This window comes from Natrix helvetica (genome assembly GCF_964273705.1).
Source record: "Natrix helvetica genome assembly, chromosome: 1".
In the NCBI taxonomy this organism is placed as follows: domain Eukaryota; kingdom Metazoa; phylum Chordata; class Lepidosauria; order Squamata; family Natricidae; genus Natrix; species Natrix helvetica.
The window spans coordinates 260,998,254-261,012,033 of record NC_138548.1 but is presented as its reverse complement, the minus strand read 5'-3'; the positions used below and the strand labels follow the sequence as shown (position 1 = coordinate 261,012,033).

General features: G+C 49.6%; 1 protein-coding gene across 3 annotated transcripts in view; it reads right to left on the bottom strand.

Annotated features, from left to right (window-relative positions):
• The window catches only part of FABP6 (fatty acid binding protein 6), a 41,914-nt gene extending 28,134 nt beyond the window's left edge, over positions 1-13,780 (bottom strand). Inside the window, exon 1 of one of the 3 annotated variants that reach the window (XM_081936580.1) lies at positions 13,666-13,780. In XM_081936580.1, the coding sequence (XP_081792706.1) occupies positions 13,666-13,715 (50 nt within the window). In that variant the 5' untranslated portion in view covers positions 13,716-13,780. Of the gene's footprint in view, positions 1-13,284; positions 13,371-13,603 lie in introns of those variants that run through there. The other 2 variants (XM_081936583.1, XM_081936582.1) reach the window with 2 other exon arrangements.

The following is a 13,780-nucleotide window of genomic DNA, read 5'->3' as shown; positions in this document are numbered from 1 at the left end:
AAATCTGAATTGGCACAATTAGTCTCATCCTTTAATCTGTTTCTACATTGCCTTTTTTTTTGCTGAATTGATCCATTCTATCTTTCTGAAGAAACTTTTATTCTAAAGATCAATCTCCCTTATGACAAGCTTGATTCTGGTGTGTCCATTAACACCTACAGTTTCCTTGGCAGAAATATTTGCCATTGCCTTCTTTTTGGGATCTTATGACTTCCCAGTCTGGCCTATAACCCTGATATTTCTTTCATCTAAGTCACTCCTTAGCAGTGACGTGTGGTGAGGTTTATGACTGATGAGGCTAGTGACGTCATCAAACCAAGTGGTTGCTCCGATCGCACGGGCGCAGCCCAAACGGAGAAGTTTCTTTTCTCAGAAATGTCAGAAAGAGGCAGGCAGGCTGCCGCAGCTCCACTGAGAAGACATTTCTGAGAAGAGAAACTTCTCCTTTCTCCTCCTTCCCCCCCCCTTCTAGCACTGATGATGTTACCGTGTTTCCCCAAAATTTTGGGGCTGCCGGGCGGCTGCTCCCTTGTGAACTGGCTCCCGAAGAGCCGGGCACAGCCTCAGGGGTGAAGCAGCCATGAGGTAACCATGCTCACGAGCAGCCGCCCGGCAAATCCTCTCTCCAGCCGGGAAAAGCGCCATTCACTGACCTAGGGGGTATCCCTAAGGTGCCAAGCCATGTGGTGCTCTGCCCGCCCCCCCAGCTCCTGCGGCTTGGCACATTCGGGATACCCCCTAGGTCAGTGCATGGAGCTCTGCCCGGCTGGAGAAGGGGGTTGCGCGAGCGCCTGTTTCACCCGCAGCTTCACCAAGCCCTTGCGCAGCTCTCCCAGGCCACCGCCGCCGGCCGCCGACCTCCGCCGCCCCGCTCCGAGCATAACTTTCAAACTCCAAAACTCGGGGCCGAGTCTTCCAGCATCGGCCGCTCTAGGAGTGCTCTCTATGGTGGGCCGGCTGCCGGACAGAGAGTTTTCCGGACAGATTCTTCCAGCAGCCAGCCCACCATAGAGAGCACTCCTAGAGCGGCCGATGCTGGAAGACTCAGCCCCGAGTTTTGGAGTTTGAAAGTTATGCTCGGAGTGGGGCGGCGGTGGTCGGCAGTGGCCGGCGGCAGTGGCCTGGGAGAGCTGCGCAAGGGTTTGGTGAAGCTGCAGGAGAAACAGGTGCTCGCGCAACCCCCTTCTCCAGCCGGGTAGAGCTCCATGCACTGACCTAGGGGATATCCCGAATGTGCCAAGCCACAGGAGCTGGGGGGGCGGGCAGAGCACCACATGGCTTGGCACCTTAGGGATACCCCCTAGGTCAGTGAATGGCGCTTTTCCCGGCTGGAGAGGGGATTTGCCGGGCGGCTGCTCGTGAGCATGGTTACCTCATGGCTGCTTCACCCCTGAGGCTGTGCCCGGCTCTTCGGGAGCCAGTTCACAAGGGAGCAGCCTCCCGGCAACTCTCCCCTCTGGCCAGACAGAACGCCACTCCCCAACCTAGCGGTATACCGAAGGCGGCAAGCAATGTGAGCGCTCCCCCCCCCCGGCTCCTGTAACTTGGCCCGGGATCCTTGCAAGGGGAATGGGACCACGTGTGCAGGCGGCTCCTCAGCGCACAGCCTCAGATTAGCAGAGCCGCGATCCCCTTCCCCTGCACACGTGGTCCCATTCCCCTCCTTCCTGAGCCAACATGAAGGGGACCACGGCTGCGCTGATTGAGGCTGGAGCTGAGGAGCCTCCTGCACACGTCCCATTCCCCTTGCAAGGATCCTGGGCTCGCCCGATGTAAAAAATGGCGAGATCAGCACACTTGGGGCTGCTGCTGAGATGTCCAGGGAGGCTAAACCAAGCCGCGCACCTCTCCCAGCCACTTTCACGGCTTCCTGGAGTAATTCTTTTTTATTTTCATGATGAGAGTGGTGAGGCTCCGCCTCCCCTGCCTCCCCTGACTGCACGTCACTGCTCCTTAGCATTTTTTCAAGATCAGCTAGAATTTACTAATGACTTTCTATCGTTGCTCTGTGTTCTCTTCCTTGGTAATTAAGCAGCTAGTAAGCTAGAGTGGAGAAATTCTGAAGCCTTTCCATTTTCAATATCCAGGCTGAGATATGAGCCTATAATTGAAGCAGCAGCTTCAAAAATCGTTAAGAGGCCTCTAATAAATCATTAGCAGAATCAGGGTGGTTAGTGGTTAAGGCATCTGGCTAGATACCAGAAGACTGTAAGTTCTAATCCTACCTTAGGCACAAAGGCACCTGGGTGACCTTAAGTCAGTCACTCTCTCTGGGGGTGGCCATCAAAAAACCGAACACTGACTCAAAAGCATGAATAATAAAATAATAAAATAAACTATAACATTGAAAGAACTGTATCATTCTGAGTCAGCCTAGAAGCCAGAGATAATGGCTCCACCATGGCCATCACCCCCCAAAAATGCAGTCCAATGAAATAATAGGTTGCACAAAACGATAAAAATATAACTATGATGATCCTCAGCCCAAACAAGCAGCTGACGCTGGATCAGAGATGTTTTCTTTTTATCTGCACAGAGGGGAGTCTGAGCTGGGTTTGGAAAATATGGAGAGAAGCCAACGCTGGGAAGCCGGAAGAGGAGTCCTTTTGTGCAGCAAGTCTCACTTCCTCAGTCTTTGATGAATGGGGGTATTCTGTGGTGGAGGATGCAGGACTAGGCCTGAAAGACCAAAGACCTGAGGTTTCACCCTCTTCCAGAAATACACAAAGGCTGTTCAGCATTGATGGTTTCCCCATCCATCTTAGCCATTTTCAGTTGCTAATCAACCCCATTTTCCTGCCTCACACCCAGGGTGAACGGGCCCATTGTTGTGAATCACAATTGTCACTCTACTAGAGGGACTTGATAGCGGATGCCGCATTTTATCCTGAAGATGTGCTCGTACAAACAAATCAGATGTATCCCTAGGAGCAAACTGAGCATATGTTTGTGGCAATTCACTATTTCTTTATCTTTTTTATCCCAAGTCTGGAAAAAAGAGTGTTTGGTTCAAACATTTCAATCTTTTTCTTACAAGGAAACCCTGGGTTTTGTACTTAATCTGGTTTTAAAAAGTCTTATTTTTACTTAGGCAGTATTATATGACATCACTTTTATTTGCATATGGGTATATTCTGAGCTAAATTCTCTTGTGACTTTTCATTTTTCATGCAGTGTAATGCATCATCTAAGACTAGCCTCTTCATCAGCCTTCAGTTTAATTATTTTCCTGTGAGAATTCAGGAAGAAAATAAATGGGTTTTTAATGAGAACAATGAACCATTTTCATTTGACGTTTGGAATTTTAAAAGACAAGAGCTTTGTTAACCGTTACTCGTGAACACATTTCTTTCTACTTCTTCAGAAAGTCAACATGCAGGGACAGGAAAAGGTTTCTGCATAAAAGATAGTTACACTACACAGATTCTTTTAAAGCAGCCATCAGGAAATGTAAATATAGCCACCCAAATCTTATCAAATGCCAGGGTTATCCCTAGGGCCTGATGACAAAAAAATCAAGATGTAGTTATGACAAGGAGATTGGATTTCTGCCTGGTTGGCTTTTTTAATATGATGCATGTAAAAAGCAGGCAGATTTTCAATCACCCTTGATTTTTTTTTATTACATACCACAGCCATCCCTGAAGACAATCCCTCAGATAACCAGATCCAGAGCCTTAAAAATTATAAGCAGCATCAAAATTATAAGCAGCATATTCAGAAGTTGACTGGCAACCAGTGCAGTTCCCAAACAGTGACATCATCCAATAATATGCAGGATTTAACTGCCGGGCCCTTTCATTCTGTACCAGTTGTAGCTTCCAAATGCTCTTCCACAACAGCCATACTTTATAGCTCATCCCAACTAGGAAATACTGTAAATAGTGATTGTGAAGAGTCTCCCAGTTCAGGAACAGAGCAATTGGGGTACATACTACAGCTATGCAAACGCTCTCCTAGCTAGAGTTAGAGGAGTTATAAATCTAAAGGAACCCTCAAATTGCAGCCATTTCTGAATGAGGAACTACAACCTCAGAATCAAAGATGAATTTTCCTTGGAATCCATAAACCAAGAGCTACTCTTCTTGGAAGGATTCATTCAGAGTCTGCTCTTCCCTATCCAAACCTGATAAGAGTCCAAGCTCTAGGACAACATTTCTACCTCGCCACCATTTCAAGCCAGTGACAAGATATATAATTGGCTGATGATACTGAACCCAATGCCAATGGATGCCCTACCCCAGCATTGTCTTATAACTTAAGATAGAATGGAGAAACTCACGAGGCTTCCAGAAAGTAGACATCCCCAGGCTGATATCTTGTCTCCCAGCACCAACAAATAGAACTACCTTTAGTAAGGAGAACCACAGCAGATGGTCCCTTGGAGATGGTTCAGAAGAATATCATGGTAAGTGGTGTGAGAGACCAAGGGGGACCATGGTAGTGCAGCCCCACTACCTGTTAGCCCCAAAACGCAGATGGTGTGTTTCTGAGAAAGAAACATTTCTGAACTCCTTCCGTGGAGCAGCTCTGTTAAGTCCTCAAGGCTACGACGCCATTGACTATCATTGCCGGCTCCTGATTGGTTAAGATGTGACAGCCAGCTGGCAGGAGAATGCAGCCATTCTATTGGTTCAGCGTCTGACAGCTCTGGTATAAAAAGGGCTGTCAGCTGTCAAATGCTGCTGTTTGCTGGTTCGAAGTTTGCCTTGTTAAACTGTTAATAAAGGTTGTGTTAGCTTCAACCTGCCTTGTCTCAGTTCCTGCCTGCCTCATTCTCCCTACAGAACACTGGCGACGAGGATGGGATTAGGACTGAGGTAAAGGAAAAGCGAAGTCACTAATAAGAGCTGCCTCAAGTCATAGGCGACAAGATGTCGCTCCAAAGCTAATTCCTCAGTTCCGTCCTTCTAAGGATGGCTAGTCTACCGGCATTCACAGCATTAAACCTGGCCATTGAAACATGGGATGCCTACCTCGAGCGTTTCAAGTGCTTCCTGGAGGCAAATGACTTCACCAGTTTCTCCAGTGGCCGTAAAAGAGGATATTTTCTCAGCGCATGTGGCCACGAGATGTTTGGAACAGCTAGGGCTTTAGCAGCCCCTCAATCTGTCCATTCGATGCTTTGGGAGACTCTTTTGGAGAAACTTAAAAGTCATTACTCTCCAACTCCCTCGTGCATAGCCAGATGTTATGCTTTTAGGCAGAGAACCCAGAGAGAAGGGGAATCTGTGAGTGATTACATGGCTTCCCTCAGAACTGCGGCCCTGCACTGTGACTTTCCTGTGCTGGATGATGCCCTGTTAGAACAGCTGATCTGTGGTATCAAAGACCTCAGACTTCAGCGATGCTTCCTGGCATGAAAAGAGCTGAGCCTTCAGGCAGCCATGGATGAAGCCACGGCATATGAAATGTCAGACAATTCCACCACAGAAATTCAGAGATTTCTGCCACTGGACACCCATGCCAGCAGGGGCCATGCTGTCCATCACAAAGAAGACGACAAAGGAGACTTCTTGGATGAGGAAGAAGAGATTAGCCGCCTCAAACTGGCCACCAGGAAAAAACGGACTCAGGCTGATTTTTTACCTCAGACGGGTTGCCTGAGTTGTGGCAGGAACCATGCAAGGTCAGTCTGCAGGTTCAAAGCTGCAATATGCCATCGGTATGACAGGAAAGGACATTTAGCCAAGGTCTGCAGAGTGGCCATGCCAATCTCTCACCCACCTCCGGAGCGCGCCTTGTCTAAACAATCCACCCTATAAATTAACTTGCAAATCCAAAAATTGGACTAGCTCAGTTCTACTATATTATATAGGCCAGCGATGGCAAACCTTTTTTGGCTCGCGTGCCATAAGTGGGGGGACCGCTTCCGCTTTGCTCGGAGGGTCGTTTTGAGCGCTCCGAAGGCTTGAGGGACCTTCAGGACGCTTCCCTGAAGCCTCCGGAACAGTCAAAACGAGCCTCCGAGCAAACCGGAAGCCCGTTCCTGAACTTCCAGTTTGCCTGTAGGGCCGGTGTTTTGCGCTCTGGAGGCTTCAGGGAAGCTCATGAAGCCTCCGGAGGGCTTTCGGGGGGTGGGGGAGGCTCTTTTCGCCCTCCCCAGGCTCCTATAAAGGCTCTGGAGCTGGGGAGAGCAAAAAATGGCTTTAAAAAGGGTGAACTCAGCTGGCCAGCGCGCGCATACGCACTGTCCAGCTGACAGGGCAGCGGTTCGCATGCCCTGACAAATGGCTCCGATGCCACCTGTGGCACGCGTGCCATAGGTTCGCCATCACTGATATAGGCTAAACCCAGCACAGTTTATCTTCCTACCTTGATTACTATACACTTAAATTATTTACTGCTAATGTTCAATTCAAAGCAAAGGTCTATAAAATAAATTTGCCCAGTCTCAGAAACTCAGTTAAACTGAGCTTATTTATAAAAAGCAAATATATGAGCTGTGATTAGAATGCAGTTCTGCAGGCTACTTCTGCTGCCTGCCAGTTGCCTGCAGTTTGGCAGTTGGATTCTCACTGGCTCAAGGTTGACTCAGCCTTCCATCCTTCCGAGGTCAGTAAAATAAGGACCCAGATTGTTGGGGGCAGTATGCTGATTCTGTAAAATTGCTTAGAGAGGGCTGTAAAGCACTGTAAAGGGGTATATAAGTCTAAGTGTGATTGCTACATATACCAAAAGTTTATTACACAATAAAACTTCTGCAATTGAAATAGCAATAGCACTGGTCATAAGTTAGGAGGAGCTTCCGGAGCTATGGCGGCTTACCCTTGAGCTCCGCAGGCGTGCGGGGCTTGCCTGCGTGAATAGGGGTGCTACCGGGTCCCCTGCATCAGCTGGAGGGACCGGGCCCAGGAGAGGGCCACCCTGGCTTTCCATTACGACCCCAATGGGTCCCCAGGGTGGCCAGGTGACTGAAAATCCGGCCGGTGAGAGAGCCGGTGAGCAGGAAAGAGAGCCAGCGCCGGCCGCTGCTACGGTTGTCTCCGTCACCTCAGCCTCCACCTCCACTGTAGTGATGCCGGGCATGGATGGCGTGGGGCGGCGCGGGCGGCGCGGGACGGCGGGGCAAAGCCGGGAAGAAAGCGGCTGGCGTATGTGTGGCGTTTGGTGTGTGTTTGAACGTGCGGAGCGGCTGGGCGTAGCAGGAGCGATGCAAGCCATATTCAATGCTGGCTGGGCCAGGAGAGGCCGTGGAGCCGGGCGCTGGGAGGCCTGGACTGGAAGTTGGTGAAATGGCCCTGGGGCTGGAGCAGCGCGACTCGGCGTTTTGTGGTGTTGGACATAGTGGGACATACAGGGAGAGGCAACGGCTGCTGCTGGAGCGAAGGAGAGGGGAAGAGCGATGGTAGCAGCCTTTACCTTTATTTTCATCATTACCTATTAGCCCTGTCACTATCCCTGGTTTACCATCTATTTACCATCTATCGACCATCTGCTTCTATCGTCTCCCTACTGTTTTTCTACTGCCCACCCATCCTTTGACCATCTTTCGACCATCCTGTGACCATCTATAGACCAGCTACAGACTGATGGACTGGTCTGCTACACCCATAATCCCCACCTAGGACTTATGGCCTTTTACCATCAGTATCCAGGCCCTGGCTCCCTATATCCCTCTGCATTTCCCTTTCCTCCTGGACTCAGTGCTGTATGCAGCACCTATTTTAACATCTTTGTAAAGTAATTTTAATATCTGTAGCACCCTCAATTCGATCTGAGGCCCTGCTGAACCATGGTTTATTTTTACTCTAGGGTAGACCTGATTTTATTGCGGGAGTCCCCCCTCTCGCAAATATGGCCCTCTGCCCTTTCAAGGGCCCACCTTGATGACGGATGTATTAATCCAGAGAGGTGGAAGAAGAGGAGGCTCTGGGGGGTTTTGTGTAAATGTTTTTTAAAGGTTTTAAAGGGATCCAGGGCGGGGGGTGGGTCTAGCCAGACCAGGAATAGGAATAGAGCCAGACGAACAGGTGGGGCTGAGGAGGAAGGGAGCGGAGCGGGGGAGGGGAGGCAGTATAACGTTCCTTTAGAGGGTTCCTATATTCCAACGGTCGCAGGAAGGGGTAGATGCGAGGACAGAAGAAGATCCTGCAGTCGGTTGGGAGACCGGGGGCGTTGGTTACGCCCAGTCGTTGGTACCAACCCCCGCATCCTAGGTGGTCAGGGTTTACAGAGCCGTGGCATGAGACTGATGTTATGTAACGCAAGGTCCGTTGTTAATAAGGCCCCCCTCATCCATGATCTGGTTTCTGAGGGGGAGCCGGACCTTGCAGGGATCACGGAAACCTGGTTGGGCCACGAGGGGGGTGTGCCCCTCGTGGAAATGTGCCCATCAGGATACCGTGTATTCCATCAGCCTCGTGCCCAGGGTAGGGGTGGTGGGGTAGCGGTCATTATACGGGAAGCCTTGACACCGAGAGAATTCATCGTACCTCAGATATCCGGATGTGAGACTCTAGGTGTGAGATGGGGCCCAGGGAGTCAGTGGGGCCTGCTGATTGCATACTTGGCTCCTCGCTATGCTTCAGCGGCCCTGCCTGAGCTCCTCGAGGTGATTGCGGAGGTGGCAGTTGAGACCCCTAGACCAGTGGTGGGCAACCTTTTTTTTCAACTGAGCCAAATCTCGCCAAAACCACGATTGAAATTTACTTTGAGAGCCACATTTTTAAAACCGAAAATACATAGGATGGTACACTGTTTTTAGTTTCAATAAGTTTTTATTGAGAATATTCTGCATGCAAGTATCCACATAGGTCGGGAGGATACAAATAACACAACTAATAAAACAAAAACTTTAGAACGATATTATTTATCGATAACGTTAAATTCCGTAAAATTTGCCTTACAATGTAGAGAAAATTACATCCTGACATTGACTGACAAAGTCACAACCACTAATGTGAACATTGGCCTTGCATTTCCTTGGATAGTTTGAGTAAGTCAGGTTTGTATGTTGTTGTTTTTAATTTCATCTCTCTCTCCCACGTTCTTTCTTTTTTTCTTTTTCTTTCTCTCTCTCTCTCTGGCTCTTTGTCTCTCTCTCCCTCCCTCCCCCATCTCTGTCACTCTGTGTGTGTGTGTGTGTGTGTGTGTGTCTGTCTCTGTCTCTCCCTCTGTCTCTCTCCCCTCCCTTCCTCTCTCTCTGTCACTCTGTGTATGTGGGTGTGTCTGTCTCTCACTCATTCACTTAATCACTCACTCTGTGTGTGTCTCTCTGTCTGTCTATCTTTCTCTCCCTCCCTCCCCCTCTCTGTCTGTCTCTGTCTGTGTGTGTGTGTGTGTGTGTGTGTGTCTGTCAGTCTCTCTCTGATTCCCTCCCTCCCTCCCTCTCTCTGTTCCTCTCTCTGTCTTTCTCACTCACACACACACACACACACACACACACACACTGTGGTCACCTTGTTGAGTGTTCCAATCACATTTGAAACACTCAACAACTGGCCTGCATTTATGGTATTTTGCAGCATTCTGCAGTCATAGGACCAAAATTGGTTGTCACTCGCCTGGGCTTTTGCAGAAGCTTCCCTCCGAAGCCCGAGAGGAGGGAGGGGAGCGGGCACCCGGCACACAGAAGAGCCACATTAAAGAGTGTAAAGAGCCGCATGTGGCTCCCGAGCCGCGGGTTGCCCACCACTGCCCTAGACTATTAGTCATGGGGGACTTCAACTTGCCATCGACGGGTGAATCATCCGAGGTCGCTCAGGAGTTCATGGCTTCCATGACAGCCTTGGACCTGACCCAAATAATTCAGGGCCCCACACACGAAGGAAGACACATGCTGGACCTTGTTTTTATCTCTGGTCGATGGAAGAGTGATCTGGGAATAGGGGATCAGGTGATCACTCCCCTGTCATGGTCAGATCACTCGCTTCTCCGGCTGGACTTCCCTGATGCCACCCCCCATCGCGGGGAGGTGGAACCAGAGGATCTTAGATGGTTCCGCCCCAGGCGACTGATGGAACCAGACAGGTTCCAGACGGAGCTTGGGCCACCTCCTGTTGCCCTGACCCGCCCCCGGAGGGAGGACCTGGTGGCTGCATGGAACAGTGCGGCGGTCGGGGCCTTGGACCGGGTAGTGCCCTTGCGGCCTCTCCGGTGGCAGCGAACCACCCTGGCCCCTTGGTTTTCCGAGGAGCTGAGGGTGATGAAGCGCCACAAGAGACGCCTAGAGAGCAGATGGAGATCCTCTCGGGCCGAATCTGACCGAACACAGGTAAGAGCCCATTTACGGACCTACCTTGTGGCACTAAGGGTGGCTAAACGTCGATATTATGCCACCCTTATTGGGTCTGCAGAAAACCGCCCTGCCACCCTGTTTCGGGTGACCCGCTCCCTCCTATCACAGAGGTCGCAGGAAGCCCCTTTACAGGGGAGGGCAGAGGAATTTCTGAATATCTGCAGGACAAAATCGCTCAGATCCAGAGCGAATGGGTCCCCTTCAGTGATCATGAGGAGACACCGGAGGCGAGTCTTGAGGTACCTATCTGGGAGGAGTTTGACTCTGTTGCCGCCGAGGATATGGACAGGCTACGCGGGCGACTGCGGGCCACCACATCTTTATTGGACCCGTGTCCCTCCTGGCTTGTACTGGCAACCTGGGAGGTTACACGTGACTGGCTCCTGGGTCTGGTGAACGCCTCGCTGGAGGAGGGGTTCCTGCCAGCCTCCTTGAAGGAGGCGGTGGTGAGGCCCCTACTTAAGAGGCCTTCCCTTGACCCAGTTGAGTTAGCCAATTATCGTCCTGTCTCCAACCTTCCCTTTTTAGCGAAGGTTGTTGAGAGTGTGGTGGCGCAGCAGTTCCCTCGACACCTGGAGGAAATTACTTATCTAGATCCGCGCCAGTCCGGTTTCCGGCCGGGCCACAACACAGAGACAGCTTTGGTCGCGTTGGTGGATGATCTCTGGAGGGCGAAAGATGGGGGCTGTTCCTCCATCTTAGTCCTGTTAGACCTCTCAGCGGCTTTCGATACCATCGACCATGGTATCCTGTTGCGTCCGCTGGAGGGGATGGGGGTGAGGGGCACCGTTTTGCGGTGGTTCTCCTCCTTCCTCTCCGGTCGGACGCAATGTGTGTTGGCGGGAGAGCAGAGATCGACCCTGAGGCCGCTCACGTGTGGAGTGCCACAGGGGTCGGTCCTCTCCCCTCTCCTGTTCAACACATACATGAAACCGCTGGGTGAGATCATTCGAGGATTCGGGGTTGAGTGCCATCTGTATGCAGATGACACTCAGTTATACATTTCTACCCCGAACCACCCCAACGAAGCCGTCGAGGTGATGTCCCGGTGTCTGGAAGCCGTGCGGGTCTGGATGGGCGACAACAGACTCAGACTCAACCCTTCCAAGACGGAGTGGCTGTGGCTACCGGCGCCCCGCTTTAGCCAATGTGTTCCATCTCTGGCCATTGGGGGGGTACAACTGCCCCCGGTGGATAGGGTACGCAATTTGGGCGTCCTCCTAGATTCCCGGCTGTCGCTAGATGATCATGTGACGGCTGTGGCTAGGGGGGCGTTCCATCAGGTTCGCCTGATGCGCCAATTGCGTCCCTTACTGGAGCGGGACGCCCTTTGCACAGTCACTCATGCCCTAGTGACTTCTCGCCTTGATTACTGTAACGCTCTCTACATGGGGCTCCCCTTGAGATGCACCCGAAGGCTCCAGCTGGTCCAGAACGCAGCCGCGCGGGTTATTATGGGGAGTACTAAGTACTCCCATGTAACACCTCTCCTGCGCGAGCTGCACTGGTTACCTGTGGCCTTTCGGGTGCGTTTCAAGGTGTTGATTGTCATCTTCAAAGCGCTCCATGGCTCGGGACCTAGTTATTTGCGGGATCGCATTCTACCCCATACATCCCTGCGACCAATCCGCTCTCACAGAGAGGGCCTCCTCCGGGTACCATCCGCTAAACAGTGTGGGCGGGCGGTGCCTAGGAGTAGGGCCTTCTCTGTGATGGGCCCAACCCTCTGGAACGACCTCCCCCCCGATATTAGAACCACCTCTGATCTCCGCTCCTTCCGCAAGAAACTCAAGACCCACCTGTTTCGAGTAGCAGGTCTGGCCTAATTACAACCATAATCGTAACTGCATTTATCATCTATCCAATCCTTCCTGGATGGCTTTTTAAATTTTATAGTGGGGTTTTAATGGGTTTTTAAATTGTTCTTAATATTTAATTGGTTTTGGGATTTTATAACAGACCGTGTGTGTGAGTTGTTTATGTTGCATGTCTTATGTCTTATGTCATTTTATTGTTTTGATTACGAATGGTCTGTACACCGCCCCGAGTCCCTACGGGGAGAGGGGGCGGTCTATAAATTAAATAAACTATAAACTAAACTTATTATATACCACTTCACAGTGCTTTCACATCCCTCTCTAAGCAGTTTACAGAGTCAACATAATGCCCCCAACAATCTGGGTTCTCATTTTACTGACCTCGAAAGGATGGAAAGCTGAATCAACCTTGAGCCTGGTGAGATTCGATCTGCCAAATTGCAGGCAGCCGGCAGATAGCAGAAATTGCCTGATGTATTGCACTGTAACTACTGCCCCACTGCAGCTCTTAGAAATAGAAATGGATTTGACAATGTACAGTGTACATAGAATTGTGTACATTGGTATCTAGTTTCATATTTTGGGAATTTTATTATTATAGTCCAGATCTCTGAAATCTATCCAAGTAATCACACAAGCACGAATATACAACTGAAATCAAATGAAAATGGACAACAGGGATAATCCATTTTGTATCACAAAGCAATAGCCAACAAAATTAGCACAAAGGCACGTACAAACTTTAGAGTTTTCAGAGAGCATCTACCTTATCAGTCTACAATCTCTTCCTTAAAATTGATTTTGAAAGGATTGCATCTGTCACAACTGAAGCACCTTTCCTAATTTTGGGAAATTTTCTTTGGTTTCCCCCTTTTTTTTGCTATAATCTATATTATGAAGATCTCCTGTGAACCTTGTACACATTTTGTTTTTGATTGGCTCTGATCACAGTATTCCCACTCCCAAAAAGACTTTCAAGAAGCCAGCACTGACAGATAGGCCTAATGAAATGATGTCCATCAATCCATCAGATCAGGAAGTGACTGAAGCACTAAACAACAAATGGGACTATTCTACGAGGGAGACTGATTTCTTTTTCTCATGGACCACTGCGGCTATCATGATGGTTTCAATACTACTCTGTAAATGGCTTTGCCTGCCAAGTAAATGTTACAAAACATAAGACTTCTGCCAAGAAGAGGAGAAAGTAGCCCACAAAGGACTTACTTTTCTAATCATGCAAATTGACTGAGTTGCAGGAAATAAATCTGCTGATTAAGGCAGGGTGTAGAGTGCCAAGTGCTATTGCTCATGTTGGAGTGGAATAAAGGAAGTAGAAGAGAAGAGAGGTTCTATAAGTACCCTACAGTTTTTAAAGGCTCCCCCCACCTATTAATTATCCTACTCCCAACATCATACCCTGAATTCCTATAATTCCCAGCAAGAATAACTGATAGACTGTGGTAAGTCCAAAATGTTTAGATTGTATTAAATAATTTAATGTAGAACAGTTGCTGAAGAATTCATTTTCAAGATGAGAACCTACAATTGTGCTAGCAAGTATTTCTTGATGCAAGCATTTCTCCTTAGACATGAGCACTGGCCTACCAAAGGAGAATCTTGTTCTGCTTCCTGTTTCTTCTCCCACTGAAGCCCATTTCTGACTGCTGGTAGGCCTCCACTGGAAGAAATGTTTACACCATCTGGATACTGGGAGAACTTC